This window comes from Musca vetustissima, unplaced genomic scaffold, assembly GCF_032173495.1.
Source record: "Musca vetustissima isolate MV318-11 ecotype Yass unplaced genomic scaffold, APGP_CSIRO_Mvet_v1 utg26488, whole genome shotgun sequence".
NCBI lineage: Eukaryota > Metazoa > Arthropoda > Insecta > Diptera > Muscidae > Musca > Musca vetustissima.
In genome coordinates this window covers 56,213-81,238 of record NW_026881321.1, presented here as the reverse complement: position 1 = coordinate 81,238, position 25,026 = coordinate 56,213, and the positions used below count along the sequence as shown (strand labels likewise).

General features: G+C 32.6%; 1 protein-coding gene across 1 annotated transcript in view; it reads right to left on the bottom strand.

Annotated features, from left to right (window-relative positions):
• Window positions 1-842: 842 nt before the first annotated feature.
• LOC133327307 (uncharacterized) overlaps window positions 843-25,026 on the bottom strand; it is a 61,884-nt gene continuing 37,700 nt past the window's right edge. The window contains exons 2-3 of the mRNA XM_061535872.1: window positions 14,441-14,554; window positions 843-967 (exon numbers count right to left, since the gene is read on the bottom strand). Of these exons, the coding sequence (XP_061391856.1) occupies window positions 843-967; window positions 14,441-14,554 (239 nt within the window). The remainder of the gene's footprint in view (window positions 968-14,440; window positions 14,555-25,026) is intronic.

Sequence of the window (25,026 nt, the reverse complement as noted above, 5' to 3'; positions counted from 1 at the left end):
TTACTGTTACATTGCAAAAGAATAACATGATATGGGATAGTGTAATCATCACGATGGAAAACCGTGAGAAGACCGTCAGCCATTTTAAAAGGATCCGAATATTAAATCCGACCCTACACATTTCAAAATATAAATACCCTAATATTTGAATTATTAATTGAATTCCCAATTTACTTCTAAAATAATCTAAATTACAAATGAAATTCTTGAATTGCAATAGAAAACTTTTCAACAACATATGAAGAAGGTGCGGTAATATATATTATTTCACATGTGTGTACTGTTTATACCTTTACTATTGATTTTTCGTATTATTCCCAATAAATATAGGTTGTTATATCATGAATTCCTTCAATATAATAATGCAAATAAAATATTATACGGACGTCATCATTAACTTTTTTCTTTTGAAAAATTCAAGTTGGGAATGTAGATTCAATAAAAGGAAACAGAAGATAGAGATGTACAAATATGACTTACCATTTATTTTTTATTAAATAGACTACACGTTATCCTTAAAATGTTAGATGGTTATAGTATTTTTATACATTTTTTTTTATTTGAAGATCTACGGCAAAATTTAATTTGTTGGTTATTCAAATTTGCCTGTTCTAGGAACATATATAAATATATTCCAAATTTAGAAATTGTTTTTATTTAAAAATATTTTGTACAATAGAAGTGTAAGTGGTTTACAAATAATCGATCCCTTAAAAAAACTATTTACAATTTAATAATGAACTAAGAAAAACAGATACAACATAAATTTGATACTGGATTAACTCTAACTATTCTTAAATGCTACGTGTTAAGATTAATTCGTTATATACAACATTTTTATTTCAACAATAATTTGGTTTAACATAGGAGATGTAACATAGAACCGAAACAATTCGCAGTAGCTGTATTTGATATGATTTTGTTGATGAACCAACATGTCCGTGGTACATGGCGGCAGGATTGTCCCCTGTAATGAAAAATATATAATTATAAGGAATGTGTTTATATCCACATACAAAATTCAGTTTAGAACTTATGAGTTGTTAAGCCTGTACTCTATTGTAGCATATTTGTAATTAAATGTAAATGATAATTAAGTATTTGTTTGCTTACGCCGAAAACAAATACTAAGGTATCCAATGAGAATAATAGACAAGTTAAAAAAAGAGCTAAAAATCAAAATACCTAATATTTGAGGGTACCGTAAGACATGGACCGGTATATCCAATTTTCAATACCAGATATCTATCGTTATTTCAAAAGACGGATATTCATAACGTATATTATAATCAAATGTATTCCGATCACGAATATATACTCTACGGGGAAAATTTCCAGGTGTTGCAAACGAAATGACTAATTTAATATACACTCCACCTTATGGTGGATGGTGTGGAAACTAATAAAGAATATGTCCAAATATTAATGGATATAAACTTTTTATTTTAGGCATCTATTTCAGTTTTCTGTAGACTGTTTTGTCAATCAAGGTATGTACTTTTTCTTCTTGTTGGCCATATTTTGTGCGTGAGAAAAAATAGGATAGAAGAGAATAAAAAATTTGTTTGTTTTATAATACCAATCAAAAAGTATGGACCGGAGATAATACATTGTACTATTTTCCAAATTTGCAATATAGAAAACTTTAATTAAATAAATACATTTTTCTAAAATGTAAGTCCGTTCGCATGTTATTTTGGATAATAGACAGACAATATATTCTAACATAGATTAAAAAGCCGACGGCAGAAACACATCTGAGATACTTCGATCTCACATAATTTTTTCTTGGGAAGAAGAAAGGCATTGTTGTGAAGTAGCACAAAAATGGCGACATGAAAGATTGTAACAACTGGAGAGGAATAACCCTGTTCAACACCATATAGACAATTCAGGCAACAAATATACAGAAAATAATTAAAGGTCAAATAGAAAACATTCTGAGAGATGAACAAGCTGGCTTTAGACAAAATAGAAGCTGCGTGGACCGGGCCAACACCCCAAGAGTCATAATAGAACAATGTATAGAATGACGATACCATCAGACGAACTGTCATATGGGAGGCATTGTGCAAAAAGGGAGTACCCCAGATTTTTCCCTATACCATTGTTTTGATTCAAAATTCGATTTTTTATTCATCGTTATATTATCTTTTTTATGTGTATATGGGGGCTTTTGGGGTTGAGAAATTCTTTATTTTTACCTATGAGCACCGCCAGAGGGCATTTCATACATATTTTAACTATTATTCGTCTATTTTTTGAGAAAAATTATCGAGATAGACCTGTGGTTACTTCACCAAAGTTGCTTAGAATTGTCCATAGAATGCAAGATATGTTCATTATTAAATGGTTTCATAAAGTTGTTCCGTCCGACTTTACTGCTCTCCTTACTGGTTTTATTCCTTTAAATTGGATAATCAAACTCATCGCGTTGTCACTGTGAAATAAAAAATTTTTTGAGATAAAGCCAAAAATACCCTGTGTAATAACCCGTATTTTGAAAATGAAACACGGGTTGGTTGGGTTTTACAAACAATGATATGTTCATTATTAAATGGTTTCATAAAGTTGTTCCGTCCGACTTTACTGCTTTCCTTACTGGTTTTATTCCTTTAAATTGGATAATCAAACTCATCGCGTTGTCACTGTGAAATAAAAAATTTTTTGAGATAAAGCCAAAAATACCCTGTGTAATAACCCGTATTTTGAAAATGAAACACGGGTTGGTTGGGTTTTACAAACAATTAACAAACTTAAACTTTATTGGAATTCGCCAGTTTTCAACTAATAAGAATCAAAGATTAAAATATCAAAAACGATTAAATTCAATCGGAATAACTAATGTTATCGATAGCAGAATCAGTGTTGCCACATCCCTTCAACCTTTTTCGGTCTTAGCTTCAATGGTCCTTGGTCATGAGGGACATCAGTTCCGTTGTTGTGTTGACAGAGACGGCAATAATGGTTGATTTTTGGTGGTCGGCTGGTTCTGCAATGTCAGGAAGTGGTTCCGTGATGATAGGAATGTGGATTTTGTTGATCCGGAAAATATTGAGGAAATTGAGCTTCCGGAATCTTTTTCACCATACCTCTATGCCATTCCTTTCAATCACTTCGTATACAGTTTTATCAAAATTTGGAGTGAGCTTATTGGGGAAAATTACGTTTTTCAACAATACTTTGTACCCTACTTGGATGAAAGATTCCTTTGCATTTCTTACCGTGTCCGCCTTTTCTTTCCCGTTTTTTTTTTTTTTTTTTTTTTTGAGATCAAATCATTATCTTTAGCAGCCGAATCAATCACTTCCTCAGATAGATCCTCAATACCAGGTATTTTATCACGAATGCGCCTTTTAAATTTTAATTCACTGGGGGCTGTGCCCGTAGTTCCATGTGGCGTAACATTATACATTAAAAGGAATTTTTGAATTTCCTCTTTGTAATGTTTGTTCGCAGCAGCTATTTTCAATCGTTTTACCAAGGGCCTGTTCACATTTTCCACTTCACCATTTGCCTGTGGCCAATAAGGAGGAGTTCTGATAAGAGGTATGTTATTTTCTGAACAGAAGGATTTGATTTCGTAGCTGTCATATTGTCTCCCGTTGACGGTTCTAATGGACTTCGGTATTCCAATTTTTGAGAATATTTCCTTCATAGATTTAATTATAGCATCTGAGGTTATACACTTTAAGAATACGACTTCCTGATACCGAGAGTAGTAATCAATTAAAAATAAAAAAAAAAAGTAAACCATGTTAAACATGAGACCATTTGGAAATGGGTGTCTCTGCATTGGTGTTGGATTATTAGGTTGCGAAACAAGAAGACAATCATGACAAGCTTTCACAAAGTTTTCTGCTTTCCTGTCTATTAGCGGCCACCAGATCTTCGAGCGCAGATGACGTTTCATTGCGGACTAACCAGGGTGGCCTTCATGAGCCAGATCTAACATCTTTGGTCGTAACGCTTTTGGTATTACGATGCGACTTCCCCGTAACAAGATTGGGTCAATTGCTGACAATTCAAACCGAAGACATAATGAGGATTTGATGATTTAGACTGCCACTTTTCATTCCCCATACTCGAAATAGCCCCTTGAAGTTTATGTCTTTGTGGTCGGTTACAAGTTCAAACTCCAATCCAGCTAGGTAGTAATATAACCTTTCTACAGACCAAGCTAAAAGATGGCTCCTAAAGCCACCGGGCTTGCACATACTATTACCCGTGTTTTTTGGGTCAAAGTATGAAAGATTTGGTATTTCGGAAGACATTTTTTTCAATTTAACAATAACTTCTTCTTGTCTATGGCTCCAGGCGAATTTTGCATCATTTGTAAGAAGTATTCTTAATGAATCAGCTGGTAAGAATTTTCCAATTATTGTTACCAAGCCCAAGAAACTGCGCACTTCCTCTTTCGATTCTGGGGCTCGAAAGTCTTGAATAACTTTGGCTTTCTAGTGGTCCGCAGTGAATCCCTCTGCTGAACGTACGTGTCCCACGAACATTTGCTGTCAAGTCTTCCATACACATTTTTGGTTAAACTTTCAAGGACAGACTTCAAAGCTGTATCATGATCTTCGTCGCGTGTTCCAAATCACGATATGTCATCAATATAATTTAACGCCTTTGGTCATGTCGAAAGCATAATTTTCTGGAAATTTTCAGAAGCTGAGTTTACCCCAAACATTTATATATTTCTTGTTTTATTTTTTGTAAGGGCGCAGAAAGAATTTAGTAGTCGTTTTGCTTCAATAAACAATTTGTTTTCATTCCAACAATCATTTCAAACAAAAATAATGTAATTTCTTTCATATATATTACCTAAAAACACAAATTATTACAAATTTCCGTAAAATTACACAGGGGGCACCTTTGACCATGCCCTGTAAACTCGATTAAAAAAAGGATTTCTTTACTTTTGGCTTCGATTTTTCTAAATTTTAGTTTTATCACTTTAATCTTTGTTTTTAATAAATAAATGTATTTTTGATATGTATATTCAGTGTAAAGGATACATATGCACCTATATAGGGGTTGCCTAGAAGCGTAGTGCAGCCAATATAAGTATATTTTTCGGAAATCTAAAATATTTTTTGTTTATGCTTAGAAAGGAGCATTTATGAGCTTAAGAAGGACAATTTATGTCTTTGTGTATATGTTTGTAACATTTAAGAATGTCCGTCCGTCTGTCTGCCCATGTTAAATTGTACAAGTCGCATTTTGGATTCTAATTGGATGAAATTTGGCACAACTCATTTATTTGGCCCAAGGACGAACCCTATTGATTCAGATTTCGATATAGCTCCCATATATATTTTCGTCCGATTTTTTCGAAATCTTTCGATTTGCACTAAATTTGGCATAGCGTACTGAATTAAGTCTAGAAACATGAGGGTTAGATATAGCTCCCATGTATTTTCGCCCGATTTTATGTAAATAGTGCACCAAAATTCCTTTATATCCTTCGATTTGCACGAAATTTAGCATAGCGTAATGAATTTAGTCTAGAATGATGAGTGGTAAGTTTCGTCAGATTTTGTGTAAGTGGTGCTCCAAAGTCCCTATATAACTTTCGATTTGGAATAGCGCACTGAATTAAGTCTAGAACGATGTGTGTTAAGTTTCGTGAAAATCGGTTCATACTTAGATATAGCTCCCATATATATTTTCTTCCGATTCCCTATATATCCTTCGATTTGCACGAAATTTGGCATATCATACTGAATTGAGTCTAGAATGATATGTTGTAAGTTTCGGAAAAATCGGTTCAGATTTCGATATATTCGTCCGATTTTACATAAATGGTGCACCAAAGTCCTAATGTTTGTCCGATTAATACGAAATTTTAGCACAAATTGAGACTTGAATGTCGTTATTGCGGTTTGTTGAAATTGGTGCAGATGTAGCCATGGCTTCCATATGTATTTCGAGCGGATGCTGATTAAAATTAAATTTTTAACAGTGCGGTGAAGGGTATCATATATTCGGCCCAGTCCGACTTTACTATTTTCCTTACTGGTTTTTGTTGGGCTTTTTTAGTCAAATAATTGTTATGAAAATAAAACTATTTTTATTTCATATTTTGCTCGACGTTTCGTTGGCTTTTTTCCATCGTTTTCAAGAGCGGATTTATTGACCTATTGACAAAATAACCAGTAAGGAAAGTAGTAAAGTCGGACGGTGCCGACTATATGATACCCTTCACCACTATGGGTATATTAAACAGGATTATTAACATGAAATTGAATGAAATAAAATATGTGATATTTATGTAAATGTGCATCTACCTAGATCTATCCATAAAGTATGTAAATCGAGTTTAAACAAATATAAATAGGTCATCCGTTGGGCTATGTCTGTAATTCTAGAAAACACAACTGCGTAATTCTATGCCCAATTTTGTAAATTGTGCAAAAATTGATGTCAAACTGACTAACAATTTACTTGAAATCGGGCGAAAATATATATGGAAGCTCTATCCAAATATTAAGCGATTTCAAAAAAAACTTGTCACAGGTTAGGTTATACTAATTTCAGAACGTTTTGTTCCTATCAGCCTATTGGTTCCTTGGTGCGTCAATTACTTAAAGTAAATCTATATTAAAAGGGAGCTATATCTAAATCTGGACCGATTTTCACGAAACAAGGCAGACATAACTCTAGGCTCAATTCAGTACGTTATGCCAAATTTCGTGCAAATCGAAATATATAGATATATAGCGACTATATATGGTGCCCGATTTACATGAAATCGGACGAAACTATATATATAGGGAGCTATATAGAAACTATATAAAGGACCTATATCTAAATCTGATTTTCTCGAAACTTGGCAGACATCACTCTAGGCTCAGTTCAGTACGTTATGCCAAATTTCGTGCAAATCGAAGGATATATAGGGACTTTAGTGCACCAATTATATGAAATCGGAAACTATATATGAAATATCTATATATGGGAGCTATATCTAACTTTATTTCGTACAAATCGATATATTCACGAAACTATATATGCATACATCATTATATAGATCTAAATGATTAGGCTGTACCAAATTTCGTGCAAATCGAAAGATATATAGGGACCGTTTACATTAAATCGGTAAAATATATATATGGGAGCTATATCTAAATCTGAACCGATTTTTCCCAATTTCAATAGGGTTCGTCCTTGGGCCGAATAAGTGACCTATGCCAAATTTCATCCAATTCGGATCATAAATGCGACCTGTACTTTGTTTACAATTTAACATGCACAGACAGACAGACAGACGGACGGACATGCATAAATCGACTTAGAAAGTGATTCTATGCATATTCTCAAAAGGAACCATGTGTCTATCTCGTTTCCTTTTGCCTGTTACAAACATATGCACAAAGACATAATACCCTGTACCACAGTGTGGTGAAGGGTATAAAAATGTAATTTCTTTCATTATATTTTGAATATTGCACTTATTTTAAATTACTTTAATTTTTTGTAATTTTTCTATTATTTACTTAGATTAAAAAACGGGACTCCACCAACATTTATATAATAAAAATAAATAATAAAATAAATAAATCACAGTTAAAAAATAGGTATATCACAGAACTGGTGTTAGCTAATTGCAATAGAATACTGTAGCTTATTTTCTACTTATGCATCTTTCTATGATCATATTGCAACAAATCATGTCATATTGCTGTCATAAAATCACTTCCAACGATAGAAATCCTATTATATTCCAATCCTATGCTCTGAAAATAATAAGATAAACATCACATTTTTCCAGAATGCGCTCTTAATCTGGCCAAACAAAGAGTGATAGTCGACAATTTCTAGTAGAAAACCATTTTCATATCGAAAATATAAAATTTAATCTATAATAGTACGTTTACATTTAACCGGATTTCGTTAACCCAGTGGGTTTCAATTGTCAATACCTTTACAAATATGTCAATTAAATCCTCATAAAGTAGGTTAACCCGGTAAAAAGTTCTAATGTAAATGCCGTTTAAGTCCAGTATTAATCTGGGGGCAATTTATGGCTGTCGATATCGAATTGTTCCGATAATTGCAATAAACTAAACAATATTTATGTGAATTCACTTTTAAAAAATAAAAAAGCAATTGCAACCTCAAAGTGGGTTTTTTTGGATGGTAGAAATTTTATGTTGATTTATGAATGTCCGTCTGTCTGACCGCCTGTTGAAATCACAATAGAACTTGCAATATTAAAAATAGAGCAATTTTGAAATGGGATATATCGGTCCACGTTATTGTATAGGCATGTTTTTCAACAAATTGGCTGTAATTTAGTATTGTGGGTTCTCATTGGGTTACACATTCTTTTACATAAAATTATCAATATTGGCCCACTTTTTAGCGTAGCCCCCATATAATGGTTCTTCCCTATTATACTGTGTTCAGGGTTTCATCGGCTGTAATTTAATATTAAGGATTTACATTGGGCATCAATCAAATATCAATCAATATCATGTTTTTGTCGATAATATTAGTTTTTTGTCCACTTTTTAGGGAATGTCCATATAAAGCTACACCCAAAGTTCGGCATTTTGGTGAGTTTGAGCTCTTGTTTCAATCAATTAGGAAGATATTTGATATTTTGGGTTCTCATTGATTAGAAAATGTCTCTACAAAAAATGATCAATATTGGTACATGTTTCCCGGTAGCATCCATATAATGGAACACCCTTTATCAGGTATTTGAAGGGTTTTGAAATGTATTTCGACGGAATTCGCTCTAATTTGATTTTTCAAATTCTCATGGGGTGTCAAATCTTCCTATCATAAATTATCAATATCAGTTAACGGTTTGAAATAGCTTCCATCTTCATTCGGTATTAAATTTTTTTTTTTTGGCATATTGGATGACGAATAAAACAATTAAATTAGAAAGTCTCGCTTTACTTTCGTATGTTGAAGTTTTCCAATGTAAATGAGAAAATATGATTGAAATTATTAAAATATATGGTACGATCAAGAGAGTTTTCTTGACCGGCAGGGAGTTCTAATTATTTTATTTAAATAAACCCGCACTGCAGAAAGATTCTTGGGCAGTGTAAAACCGACGACCAAAAAAAGGCAGCGAAAAATAAAAGAAGTTGGTGGTTCAATGTTTCAAAATACAATATTTATTGAACTAAAAAAACATACAGACGAACAGTAGGCCTATTCTGTAACTTTTTAACAACATTCGGTATTGTTTATTTTACAACAATTTCATTTGTTTGTTTTATTGTTTTTACAATAACAAAAGAAATTTAAACAATATCGGATGTTGTTTAAAGTTACAGAATAGGCCCACAGGACGAGACAACTGATAATGTATATATGTATATCCACAATTATGCGTGCATGCACATATGTACAGTGGAACAAAGATAAAATGAAATACAATAATAAATTAAATTAAAATAAATAGAATATAAGTAAACATGGACCGAAATGAATAAATTAATACACATTTAAATGGGAATTAATAGAAAGTAAATAATATCGAATAAATTAGCCCATAATAAGTAATAATATAATTTAAATTAATATAGAAAACAAAACGAAAATAACTGAATATAAAAACGTCGGCACGCTGAACCAACATATCTAATAGAGGGGCTACCGTTATATGAGCTGCCATTAACGTGGCTCAACATTAAACATTTTTTGTAGGGAAATGTGCTATACAATGAGTACCCAAAATATAAAATTACATCCAATGTGTAGATATATAATTTTATACTGATAATGAATATATACTTTGTGGTGTTGCAAACGGAATGACAAATTTAATATACATATACAAATTAGAGCGAAACTTTTTTACTCCCAGAATTTCAAATTTTGCTTTAGAAATTAGATTAAATAAGTACTACAGGTGTGGGTAACTGTAAACACCATATGATCTCTACATAAACACATACAACAGCGAATCCTAGTTTTTAAATTTGAAAGCGTGCGCAACATACTTTAAAAAAAGTATTAAAAATATCAGGTAATAAAATGTCACAAACTATAACTTAATTAAGGAACATTTACCTTTATTACTAACAAAATTAAAAAAAATAATTCAATGTATAAACCAAATTTTGACTTATCATCCAACGGGCTATGTAAAGCCACATAGCCCAATATGCCTGATAAGGCGATGGCGAGATATCGGCTATTATTCGGTATTTTAGGGATTATGAGCCCGTTTTTCTCGAATTGGTTTTTATCTTTCTCATTGGATGTCGAATATTCCTACCTAACATTTGCAATGGCACAAACGCAAAATATATATATGTGATCTTTGGTGGAGGATATAAAAAGTTCGAACTTATCAACGTCTTTTACTTTTTTATACCCTCCACCATAGTATGGAGAGTATATTAATTTTGTCATTCCGTTTATTACTTATCGAAATATTCATTTCCGACCCTATAAAGTATATATATTCTTGATCAGGGTAAAATTATAAGACAATCTAGCCTTGTCCGTCTGTTGTAATCACGTTATCTTCTGAAGGAATTGAGATAGATCGCCAAAATTTAGCATATAGTCTTCTTTTGTCTGCAGGCACTTCAAGTTCGAGCATAGCCCCCATATAAGGATACTGGTCTATTTTCGATATTTTAGGGGTTTTGAGCGCGTTTTTCAACTAAAAATTCAAATTCAAAATTCAACCGAATTCGCTGTAATTTGGTATTTTGTAGTCGGCTATGGTAACAAATTATCCTACCAAACATTATTAATATTCGCCCCCGTTTAGGGGTAGTTCTTATATAACCCCCTTAGTCGAAATAGTCAGTTTTACCCAACGAATTATGGAATTCTAAGACGATTTAGCCATCGGTTGTAATCATTACACTTTTTAAGGAAGTCGTGATAAAAACTCGAACCTGACGATAATGAAATATATCGCCAGCAATTAGGCATCTCCCCCATATACTTATACCTCGTGAAGGAAAGAATAGAGACACGAAACAAAAATACTGGTTTCGAAATTGACATATGTCGGTCATTAATTAGGCATAGCCCACATATAATTATAACCCCAAATATTCGCTAATTCCTACACTATGTAATCTAAATTGCAGTATTTTGAGGATTGTATATTCTACCATGCTTTATTAGTACACGCAGAAAAATATATGTTAGAAATATGTTTGCATCCAAACATATTTATGTTTGGAACTGGTTGCAAACAAATATATGTTTGGATGCAAACATATTTTGTTTGGATACAAACATATATTTGTTTGCAACATTTTGTAACATATTTTTATTTTATATGTTTGGGTACTAACATATTTTTTATGTTTGAACATATTTTTTATAGTTTGAGAGAACATTTTTTCGAAGAGCGTAACAACAGTGCTCTCTCTCTCTCTCTGTGTATGGTGCATTATGAGATGCAGAAGGGGCGAGGGGAGGGTAGTTGCACTTTGGTGGTCTGTATGCGGGCAAACGCTTGTGTTGAGTTCTATGTTGTTGCTGCTGCGAGGGTCGAAGAAACGCATGTGTTCTTTGCTTTGTTGTAACGATTTGTTTCACAAGCAGGCCCGTTTTTGCATGACGGTACCTGCGAGTCAAGTTTTTTTGGTTCTTTTTGTTTGTTTTATTCTTCAGCTTCTATAGCACATTACACGATTTCGGTTGACATAAATCTCTCATCTCTCATTCATTTCGTCACTGTCGGAGCACGCACAAGTACTTTTGTGCTTAGAGAAAAATATGTGTTAAAGAAAAGTGTTAAATAAAGTTAACTAAATTGTTAAATAAAGTGTAAGGAACAAAAAAAGGAATTAAATATGAAAAAAAGATAACATAAATTATGTATAATATAAATAATAAAAAAAAAATTGGTAAGAGTGGGTGTATGATATGTAAGCGTCCGAAGAAACATATGTGTTCTATGTTTTGTTGTTGTTGCACCGATTTTTTTCCATCGCCATGCAAAAAAGCCTGCTTGTTAAAAATGGTCGCAACAACAACAACTGGAATACATTGTCTTTCCTCCAGTAAGTGGATGCGTGAGGGCACGCGGCCGAAGAAACGCTTGTGTTATGTGCTTTGTTTCCATCGTCATGCAAAATAGGGCCTGCTTGTTGTGAAACAAATCGTCACAACAACAAACACAGAACATATGCGTTTCTTCGGCCGCGTCCCCTCTCGCACATACTTGCCTATGAGTCAAGTTTTTTGGTTCTTTTTGCTTGTTACATTCTTTTTTTAGAATTGTAAAGCCTCTCAGAAGACCAGTTCGAAAAAAATCTTCTTCAGTGTGTGTCAACACCAACATTTCAAATTGAGTTGCAGATTGGAGGTAAGAATACTGCATTTATTATTTTTTTGAATAATATATTTACATATTTTATTTTCATATAGGTTTTGTACGATTTAATAAGATATGGTAAATATCTCAAAGGCCATAATTGACGAATGAAAGACAACCCCAACAAAATTTTAATAAAGATATAAAGGTAAATATATGAATTCAAATATAAATAGACATATATATATATATATATATATTGTATCTATTTATATTTGATATTATATATATATCAGTTTATAGATACTTATAATCATATTAATATATGTAAATTTATGTTTATAATTAAAATAATATATATATATATATATATATATATTGAAATAAACTATGTATAAGATATAAATTTATTTAAAATGAATATATATATGTTTGGAAGCAAGCATAAATATGTTTGGATGCAAACATAAATAAGTTTGGATGCAAACATAAATATGTTTGGATGCAAGCATAAATATGTTTGGATGCAAGCATAAATATGTTTGGATGCAAACATAAATATGTTTGGATGCAAGCATAAATATGTTTGGATGCAAACATAAATATGTTTGGATGCAAACATAAATATGTTTGGATGCAAACATAAATATGTTTGGATGCAAACATAAATATGTTTGGGACCCAAACATATGTTATGTTTGGGACTGTTGCAAACATATATATGTTTGCTGCAAAATATGTTTGGGACATATGTTAGAGAGGCGTTTTTTTCCTCCATGTATCAGTTAGAAATATCAAGATATTGTATTTATGGTAAAATATTGAAATTAATGACGTTTAGTACATTTTATACAGGTATATGATGTTTTTGACGGTTAATAGTGTTTACAAAAGGAGAAAAAGGAAAAACAAAAAATTAAATTGCATTTCTCCGAGAATAATGCTTAAATTTCGTACAATCTTGGAATAATGTACAGAAACAAATCATTTGTCATTAATATAGTATATGCTGTCACTTTGATAGTACATGCGACATTGATGGCCCATGTGACATACGATGCAATAGAAAACAAAAATATTATACACCTAAGTCTGCTTTTACACGGTAGATGGTTCCAGAAGAAGCCGTGTAAAAAAAGACATTGATCTTATACATAAAGGGAATTCCCCTAAATTAGTGTTATTCACATTTGCTTTGACCAGTAAAAATTGTTTGAACGCGCTAAAGGGGAATTCACTTAAATATTTAAGGGAACCCCCCCCCCATTCCTGATTTTAATTTTTCAAGATTTTCAATGGGCTGGTAAATCAATTCCAATGCTTGTTAAGGTTTGTAACTTTGCACATATATATTTGAAGATTTAAAAGAGAAGAAAAATAATTTACCAAAAAAATTTGTTGTTGTTTTTTGTAATTAAATAGAAGTCCTTATTTTTGATGGCGGGCATGATAACTCCTCATTGGAATATCGGAATCCGAAAATTCCGACGGTGTTAGAAAGAGTACATGTCTGGCTTTCGTATGAACTAGGATTATTGACTTTGCTCTAAAATTAACAAAATGACGGACCTTTGAAAAAATATTTTTGGAAAATCGCCGATTTTTTGACCAAAAACCAAGTTAAAAAATAACGAAGATCTTCGCCGATTGGCTTTATCCTAGTTCATACGATAGCTATACACTCACAGAGAAACGTGTAAAAATTTGAAATCGATTGGGTTATTAGCTTTTGAGTTATCGTGCCCGCCAAACGCAAAAGAGAAAAACGCGTTTAAAGTTTGAAAAGCCCTTTAGCCGTCACTTGTTGCTGACACAATAAATCGGCTATATCTTCAAGAGTTCTTGAGAGTTTCACTTGAAATTTTGTAAGGACATTCTTGAATTAGTGTAGACTCGAATTAAATCAGTGTTCGCAAACTATCGATACTATCGTTGGTTTCAGACTTTTTTCTTTCATAAATACTTTTTTGTGATATGAACATACTTCGCAAAAATTAAATTTGACAAAAAATTTAAGAACGTAAAATTTCAAATCGTGCTAAATGGAATAAAATCGTCTAAAAAAATTAAAAATATTCAATTTTCAAACCGTGTTATATCAAAACCGTGTAAAAACAGACTTAGGTGTATATATATATATACATATTTTATGTTATTATGTTATGTTATTTTATTACCTACCTTTAAATATGTGAACTAAAACACTCGCCGCCTGCGTGTTACTTGCAACACAAGTATAGTTTCCCGAATGTTCACGCCTTGTGTTAGAGATAACTAGCTCTGAGGACTGAAAATCTGTAAGAAGAGAAAAATCGTATATTTCATTTCCCAAAAAATATGTTTAAATTGTTTGTGTTTATTAAAAGAAATATCACAATAATTTTCCTTATATCTTCTGAAATACTTTGCACAAATTGATTTGACCCCTTTTAAGAAAATCCCATGTTTCATGTACTAATACATTGTTGGTGAATGTTTTAAAAATGAGATTTGATATATATGAGTTCCTAGTGTAATTTTCAACCAATATTGCTGTCTCGTGGGATATTGATTATGAGTAGACTTCCGATTTGTCATATAGTTATTGTAGTTTCTAACCCTATTGAAATTGGATAAAACCGGTTCAGATTAAGATATAGCTCTCATATATATTTTCGTCCATATATATTCTTCCGGGAGCATCAAGCTCCCAAGGTACGCCCGATAGAAATATAATTTTACACAGCGTATTGATTTAGGTACACATTGGTCAGATAGATATAACGAATTCCACAATAACGACAACCATATAGGTTAAAAATCAATTTGTAAAGAGAGATATGAAATTATATATAAAATATTCTTTTCAATTTGGACAGCGACAATAAAACTAGATATTGAGGAAAATTATTTGTTTTTGATTCGAAAAAATAATGTCGTCATATCTATTTTTTTTTATTTTATACAAGAAATTTCAGAAAAAATGTTGGGGTTTATTCTTCTGTTTTACCCGAAATTCACCGAAAAATTGACATATCACGAATTCCACAAAAAGGTCAACCACACAAGTGAAAAATCAATTCGTTAAGAGAGATATGAAATGATATAGGAAATATTCTTTGCAATCCGGAGAATATATTTTTGGTTGAATTTTGAAAAATAACGGTAGTTTTTTTTTTGGTTGTACCATTTTCGCGTGGAGAGTAACTTGGGCATATATTTATTAGTTTTATAGTGTCATTTGTCGTAAGTGTGAACGCTGTTAGCTAAAACAATATCAAAAATAAATATTAAATTCAAGTAAAGTAATATCTTACTAAGAATTATATATATATATATATAAACCTATATATATATATACCAACAGAATCCCGTCGTAAGTGCAGTTAAATAGTGTAAGAAAATATGTATCGCATGCGTGACTATATTATCATATGTTTCGTACAGACTCTTATATGAAATTTTTTTGATAATCTTGTTATGTGTGGATCTTGAGATGACAAACTCAAATAAAAGTTTGTCTTCTATCTCCATCGAAAAAATTTGTATCTGTCACGCACATGTTACATTCTTCCTCAATTAGTTGATTTAGAACTGGATTTACAAGCAAAAATTTCGTCCATAACTGCATAATATCCTGACAACATAGTTGTGTGGAGTATAAGAATTGGTATTTAGCATGTGCGTGACGATGTCCAAAGTTAAAAAAGTATATGTTACAATTTTTTGCGCCTAAATCGCGTAATCCTCAAAATTAGATTGGTTCCAGAAGAAGCCGTGTAAAAAAAGACATTGATCTTATACATAAAGAGAAATCCCCTAAATTAGTGCTATTCACATTTGCTTTGGCCAGTAAAAATTGTTTGAACGCGCTAAAGGGGAATTCACTTAAATATTTAAGGGGACCCCCCTCCCCCATTCACGATTTTAATTATTCAAGATTTTCAATGGACTGGTAAATCAATACCAATACTTGTTAAGGTTTGTAACTTTGCACATATATATTTGAAGAATTAAAAGAGAAGAAAAATAATTTACAAACAAATTTTGTTGTTGTTTTTTGTAATTAAATAGAAGTCCTTATTTTTGATGGCGGGCATGATAACTCCTCACTGGAATATCGGAATCCGAAAATTCCAACGGTGTTAGAAAGAGTACATGTCTGGCTCTCGTATGAACTAGGATTATTGACTTCGCTATAAAAAAAAAATGGCGGACCTTTGAAAAAATATGTTTGGAAAATCGCCGATTTTTGACCAAAAACCAAGTTAAAAAATAAGGAAGATCTTCACCGATTGGCTTTATCCTAGTTCATACGATAGCTATACACTCACAGAGAAACGTGTAAAAATTTGAAATCGATTGGGTTATTAGCTTTTGAGTTATCGTGCCCGCCAATCGCAAAATCGAGCTTCAAAATGTTAGCATCATTTAAAGGTAGATGCAGATAAAATTTTAAAAAATGGTACATAAGAGACGTTGTCCAAATTTTGTAAGCTTCTAGTTCACGGCATATGTCAGCTACTTCGTTAGGTATGTGAGAATTAAATTATTCTCACATGTCCAAATATATATTATTATATTTGGTTCTTACAGAGAACTGCATATGTCAGAAGAGCTAATCAACATACACATCAATATTGACCATAATTAAAAATTTTGTAGCATTTTTTTCAAGCTTTCTAATCTCATGATTCAAGCTTGATTCAAGATACAAAATTTAGTATCATTTAGAACATATCAGTATGAATGTCTAAAACTTCCTAGTATGAATTTCTAAAACTTCCTAGTATGAATTTCTAAAACTTCCTAGTATGAATTTCCAAAACTTCCAACATATCCCAATCCTACACTCGAACAGTGATCCTAACTTCAAATTTCCAGATTCCAGCTCTATCGGTTCATGAGTACACGCTTTCTTGCGATTGCGATGAGATTTTGCACAAGGTTCCAAATTTAGCCTAATTGGATTTTGTTGAAATCGGTTCATAAGTATATTCGGTCGATTGCAAAGGGCGCAGTGCTGCTGTGTAGATATACCGATAATACAAAATGCTGTGCACCTCTTATTTAAGTTACTCTGCTTAATGCATGCTATAGGCCAGGAATCCATATTTTTTTACAAAAAAAAAAAAAAGATTTTTTACCATATACGACTACAAAATACCAAATTACAACGCATTCTGTAGAAAAACGCGCTCAATGACCCCATAATATCGAACAATGGGGGTACCCTTATATGGGGGCTATCCAAAAAATGGGCCTGTTATATGGCAGCTATGCCTAAACGTGAACCGATATATCCCATATTGTAACTTGACCTGACTGCAGACAAAAGACAAACCTATGCAAAATTTCAGCACCCTATCTCAATTCTCAATTCAGAAGATAGCGTGATTGCAACAGACGGACGGACATGGCTAGATCGTCTTAGAATTTTATCCTGATCAAGAATATATATATTTTATAGGTCGGAAATGAATATTTCGAAGAGTTACAAACGGAATGACAAAATTAATATACCCTCCATCCATACTATGGTGGAGGGTATAAAAAGGGGGTTATGTGGGGACGACCCCAAAAAGGGGGCGAATATTAAACATTTTTGGTAGGGAGATTTGTTACCATATACAACTACAAAATACCACATTGCAGCGAATTCGGTTAAAAAACGCGCTCAAGAACCCCAAAATATCGAAAATTTGGGGTAACCTTATATGGGGGCTATCCGAACTAAATTACAGCCAATTCGGTGGAAAAATACGATCAAAACTCCCAAAATACTGAAAATTAGGAGGTACCGTTATATGGGTTACCAGAAAAAGTGGCCCTATATATATAATTTTTTGTGGATACATTTAGTACCCAATAAGAACCCAATGTACCAAATTTCAGCGTATTAGGTTGAAAATGCGCTCAAGAACTCCAAAATACCGAAAATTACTGTTATATGGGAGCTATGCCTAAACGTGGACCGATATATCCCATATTCTAACTTGACCTGCCTGCAGACAAAAGACAAACCTATGCAAAATTTCAGCACCCTATTTCAATTCCTTCAGAAGATTACAACAGAGGGACGGACATGGCTAGATCGTCTTAGAATTTTACCCTGATCAAGAATATATATACTTTATAGGGTCGGAAATGAATGTTTCGATGAGTTACAAACGGAATGACAAAATTATTATACCCTCCATACTATGGTGGAGGGTATAAAAACTTTATATATTTTAAGTCTGGAGAATGTGAGCATTACACCAGTAGAATTTTATATAATTTTAGCTACCTCTTAAAATGAAATGAGGTCAAAATCAAAATGTACATATGCAGTACATATATTTGCGCATCTCTGATATACATATACCCACAGTTGTAAAGGGTATCATATAGTGGCCCCGTCCGACTTTTGTGGTTTGATTGTAGGCGTCACTCAATTCATCGACGTTGAAAGAAATTTTATTTTTTACCTGACATTCTTATTTCGACCTCAAGGAATAGTATGGGTGAGATTTTTGGAAGGTGTATTGCAGAAGAATACACCCTCAAAAAATCGTATCCATACAGTGCTTTATTGTAGAAAGTATAGTTCTTTTTTATTGTGTACCTCAAACAAACAATGATTTTTAAAAATAACGTTAGTTTATAGTATTTGTTGTTTATATTCACGGACACCCCATAATCCGTAGAATTAACAATTTCCAACCGTTCATGCATATATTTATTAGGAATAAAAACAACACAAGCAACTACTCCGTGCGTAAGATTGCATTTTTTATTGCATCTACAGAGTCGTAAAAGGAATCAATTAAAAATTTGACTTCGTTTCACCATTTTCAGTATAGTTCTTGTTGACAAAATTCCAAAGTACTAAACACTAAGCTCGACGTTTGGTCACATAGAGATCATCGAACTATAACTGTGTCTTTGACATGTTTAAGTAGAAACGGATTTTTTCTATAATAACATCCAGATCAACAAAGGAGTCTACATTTACTTACGTGTACGATCCTTTTGAATAATTACAGAACGCATGTCCATCCAATTAAAGATATTTTCACGATTCGCGATATGTTTAACATTATCAGCAAACTTCGAAACTATTGACGTTGTAATAGCTGGTGGGAGGTCATTTAAGTACAGAACAAATAATATATGACCTATGTGACTGTCTTATGAAACACTAGAAGTAGCAGTGTTGCGATGGGCAATACAGCAACAGCAAGGTAGTGATCAATAACTAAAGCATTGGAAAGCGCCTGTCTGCATCCGAACTATGTGAATGTGGTTTCCAGTAGATACAGTAATTCAGTTTAATTGAGCATTATAGACACAAATAGAAATAACCCATTCGAACCACATCCTGGCTGAGCTATAACCCCAGCAACCACGCTGGAGTGATAAAAACTAGGATCCCCCAGCTCGAGTCCAACGAATTAGTCTTTAATAGTCCGCGGTATGGACAACACTGAAGTCCTACAACAACCAGTAGTATTAGGATGACAGGAGCTGGTCGAGACACGACTACGTGAGTGAAAAAGGCTATGATGAGGTTCAGGGCATCAGTAGAAATTGAAGCTACATTTCCTTCTACTTGAGGAGAATTGACAATATTTGACGGCCTAGATGATTAAGGCGTATCAGGCATTAGAATGCAACATGGGATCTTATCAGGTTCACAATCATATCCATATTTTAAACGCTTCAATCCATTTAAAACAGGTTTGCTGTCTTATTTGAATTGTTTATTATTTTTATTTTTAGATCTCGCAAATGCTTGTGTTCCATTGTAGTCCAGACAACTTTTTATAAAAATCTTTCGGCACACAGAGCTAATTGTAAACTATATTCAGATTCAGAACATAAATACAGGATAAAAGGACATGTCAGTTAGTGTTCTGTAACAATTCACTTAAATGTATGTAGTTTTTTGTAGGAAAACATTAGTTTTTTCCATACGAATGTTATGTTATTTTCGACATTATTGATAGTTGGAAAGGCGAGGTTCATTTCTATGGTCGAATGGTATTGATCTTCGTGGTATGTTTGTGGTTCAGTCGTTTAATGTAACCCTCTTCTACTTGAAATACAAAGATAAGGTCTAGAAAATATGGCTGGAGTTACGGACAGAATTTATCTGAAATAGACCAAAACCAGGCATTAAGGATTTATCTTCGGATATTTATCTTCCACGAAATACTTGGTACATTAAAATCAACCAAAAACTTGATTGTGGTTTTCATAAGTTATTTGAAGAGACGAAGGTGGAACATAATTTTCTTAAAATTATGTTTAACTTGAACGGCAACAAACTCAATGTTTAAGTTCGATACATTGTTTCACCTTCTACAGCATTACAATTAACCACTTTAATTGGCCGCTCTTCGGAGCCCAATGGGGAAATCTTCTCTGCAAAACGTTTGGCAACCCTGTCGTGATTGTTGATAAATTTTTGTCGTGCTCCTGTTCTTGATTAAAAATATTTATTTTGTGTTTTTTAACCCGTTTGTGAATCTTAAAAAGTGGTAACAGTGTTTAAAAAATATTTTGGATTTGTCTGTGCTAATTGGTGTAGTGAGTTTTTGTGATAAATAATAAAAATCAATTTGTTTTCTAGTTGGTATTCTGTGTTCCATTCCCTGTTTGCTTCCCTTGTTACATTTCTTCATTTCTTTGTTGTAACGTTATTCTTGTTTATTTTCTTAGTATCTTTTTGAGTTTTATCTGTTTTTCAAATATTTGAATTAAACATTTTTTTACAATGGTATGAATTGTGTAACATCTCTAACGAAGATGAATTGTGCGTTACATGTTGGTTTTGTTTAAATCAGTGGCATGTTAAGTGTGGTCGTATCAACGCGAAAGTAGTTGATACTATTAGAGACAATGTTGGCGTTCGTTGGTGCTGTAGAAAACTTTCTGCCGATTTTTATAATTTTGTAAAAGATTTGCAATCGGAGCTTGTATCCATTAAGAAAGACTTTACATCATTAACAAGTCGTTTTGAAAAATTTTCGAATTTGTTTAATAAGTACCAAGAACTCGATGAATTTGTGTTGTACCAAGAACTCGATGAATTAGTACACAGGTGTTGTCAGCTCCTTCATCTGGTCCGTCTTCCGAGGTTGTAGCTGGCAATTCCCCACTACCTACCCAAAGACCATTATCAATGGCCCCTGTCATGAAAATGGTTTTTGTGTCTAGGTTTGTGCGTGATACCTCGGCTGAGGATTTAAATTACTATATCAAATCAAAAATAAATGGTAATTATTTTCTAAGATGCTACAAGCTTCGATCGGCATACTCTGAAAGTAGATCATCATTTAAAATATTAGTTCAGAATGATATATTTCCACGTTTGATATCGAAAGATTTTTGGCCTGCTAGAGCGTTTGTTAAAGAATTTCTAGAAAGATCAGATAATTTAGCTCATTTACCTCAGAGATCTGAACCAGTATCAAAAAACTAGATAACCTATTTACCATTTGCTATCAGAATGTAAGGGGGTTAAACACTAAATTAACTCGTTTATTTACTGATAGCATTGGTTTAAATTTAGCATTATTGTATTTACTGAGACTTGGCTCAAAACGTCTTTGTTAAATAGTGAAATTATGTGTTCAAAATATCAAATATTTAGAAAAGATCGTACTGGTAAAAAAGGTGGCGGCATCCTTATTGCAATTGATGCCAAATTTTCCACTAATTTAATTAAATTAAATTGTTTTTCTGACATATCAATTGAATTGGATAAATTTAAACTATTCGTTACGTGCTCATATATACCTTGATATTTATATCAAGGTATATATGATATTTATAATCAGCACTTTGGCAGCACTAAACTCAATTATTAATATTATGAATGATTCCGATAGAATTTTAGTTCTTGGTGATTTTAATATGTCATCTGTAAAGTGGCCCTCATTGCCAGACTCAGAAAGTTTAGCGCCTTTGACATCTGAAGCAAATGTAAACCAATATACATTTGATATTGTTAATCGATTTTGTGAAATAATATTTTAAATTGTAATGATAGAATCCTTGATCTAGTATTTGTAAATTTTACACAATTTTTTGAATTAATTCGAATTCCTGCTATATGTACTCCAGAAGATAATCATCATCCAACATTATATATAACCATGAGCCATAATTCTACAATTAACGAAAGTTCATGTGACTCATTTAAAAATATTCTTAACTATAAAAAAGCAAATTTTCGAAAGCTTAATTCTTGTATTTCATCTGTAAACTGGACAACTGCATGTCAATGTAAGAATCACTCCGATTTTGAATTTATAATAGATAAATTTTATAATTTATGAAATGTATAATTAAATTTATTTCTGAATGTGTTCCAACTGTTAGAATTAAAAATTCTGACAGATATCCATGGATTTCGCGTGAGTTATCAAGTATAAAAAATTTAAAAAATAAACTTTTTCGAAAATATAAGAAGTCAGGCTCATCTATAGAAAATTACCTCAACAAGATCAAAAATAATTTTAAAACCAATCCGAAGTCATTTTATGAGTTTGTTAACTTAAAAAGAAGTCTCCTCAAAACCCACAATTTTGAAATGCAACAATAAGGAGTTTGTAAACAACTCTGAAATAGCAGAATGTTTTGCAATTTTTTTGTGTTTTTCCAAATATATATGCTATTTATACAAACTCAAGATGTTGCTAAAAATTTACATACTTTAAAACCAATTAAACTTCCAGGTCCAGATGGTATGCCTAGCATAATTCTCAAATATTGTTCTGACACTTTAGCAACGCCTTTTACGTTGCTATTTAATCATTCCTTAAATTCTGGTTATTTTCCCACTATATGGAAGAAATCTTTTATAGTACCGTTGCACAAGCCTGGTAGTCTATCAAACGTCTCAAACTACAGAGGAATTGCAAAATTAAGTGATATCCCAAAATTGTTTGAAAAATTAATTACTGCTGTTATTTCTCACAAAATTAAATCCATTTTAAGTTCATATCAACATGGCTTTCGTAGTGGTCTTTCAACTATAACAAATCTTATAGAGTTTACTTCAATTGTAATAAAGGGATTTGTTCAGCGAAATCAAACTGATACCATTTATACAGATTTTAGTAAAGGTTTTGATAGGGTTGACCATGAACTCTTATTATATAAATTAGATAATATGGGTTTCAGTATATACTTAGTCAAATGGACATCATCTTACTTACAAAATAGATCACAGCTAGTTTTGTTAGAAGGATGTCTCTCAAAATCGATTAACGTACCTTCAGGTGTTCCACAAGGAAGTCACCTCGAGCCGGTTCTTTTTCTATTGTTTATAAATGATTTGCCAACTTCTGTAGTAAATTCTAAATTGTTAATGTATGCAGATGATGTCAAGTTATTCATGACCCATAATTCTGAGAAACAATCCAATTTACTCCAAAATGATTTAAATAACCTTTTTCAGTGGTGCAGATTAAATTGTATGGATTTAAATTTGAACAAATGTAAACATATGTGTTTTTCTAGAAATTCTTTATTGATGAGGCAATACAATATTAACGGTTCGGTTTTATCAACAGTATTTTAATGGATCCAAAATTAAACTTTAACAATCATCTTATTTCTATGGTAAAAAAAGCATATGGTGTATTAAGTTTTATAAAACGGTGGGCCAAAGAATTCTCGGATCCTTATATAACAAAACAACTATACACGTCTCTTGTTAGACCTATATTAGAATATGGTTCTGTTGTATGGGATCCTCAATATGCAATATATTCCGATAAAATCGAATCAGTGCAGAAAAAATTCTTACTTTTTGCACTGAGAGGTTTACATTGGAATAGTGATTTTGTGTTGCCTTCTTATACTAGCAGGTTAAAATTAATTCGGTTACCTACATTAAAAAGTAGACGTATTATGTTGAACACTATGATGGTACTAAAAATATTATGGTGTGTACGTGATCCCTACGAATGGGGAGGTCGCCCCCTCGGTCGGCAGGGGTGGGAAAGTGAGGCGTGGGAACGTTCGATAAAAATATCTTCCAGGAGCCTCATTCGCCTAGTTCGGATTGTAGGGGAGAGTTTCTCTCTCTTCTACTATATCTTCTGGAAACTACATTCGCTTAGTTCGGATGCAGAGAGGCGCTTTCCAATGCTGTGGTTGTAGTTGTTGATCACGGCCTTGCTGTAGCTTTCTTGCCCATCGCAACATCACTTGCTTTTTCGCTTTCGTAGAGTAAACACTTGCAATCTAACTCTCGTAGATAAAACACTTGCTTTCTAACTCTCGTTTGTTAAACTTGCTTTCCCGCTTTCGTTGAATAAACATCTCTCGCTATCGTAGTTAACGCACGCTAAGGTAAAATCTTGTTTCTCACGAAACCCATCTACATTACAATAAAGATTGAAAATATTTTCTAAACACTATTTCGTTATTCTTTTCTTTATTTTTGGGTTTCACTGCATCTCGGTATCACGCCAACACTCAATGTTAAGTGTAGAATCAGAATCCCCCAATTCACATGTAAAAGTAGGGGGCTGATTAATGTCCTCTGATACTTAATTATATATAGTTATTTAAAGATGTTTACAGTTTTGTAAAAAAAGACAAATTCGCCGAATGTACTATTATCCCGGTAGCTTCGGCATTTTATGGGGCACATTCGGCACCAGACCCTCTAAAGGTTATATTTTGTTTTAATATGTGACTCAATGTTTGACTTTTAAGGCTATATTTTCTAACGGCGGACTTTGACGTCTCAAGGTCACACGCACCATCAGAAATAGATTTTTGCA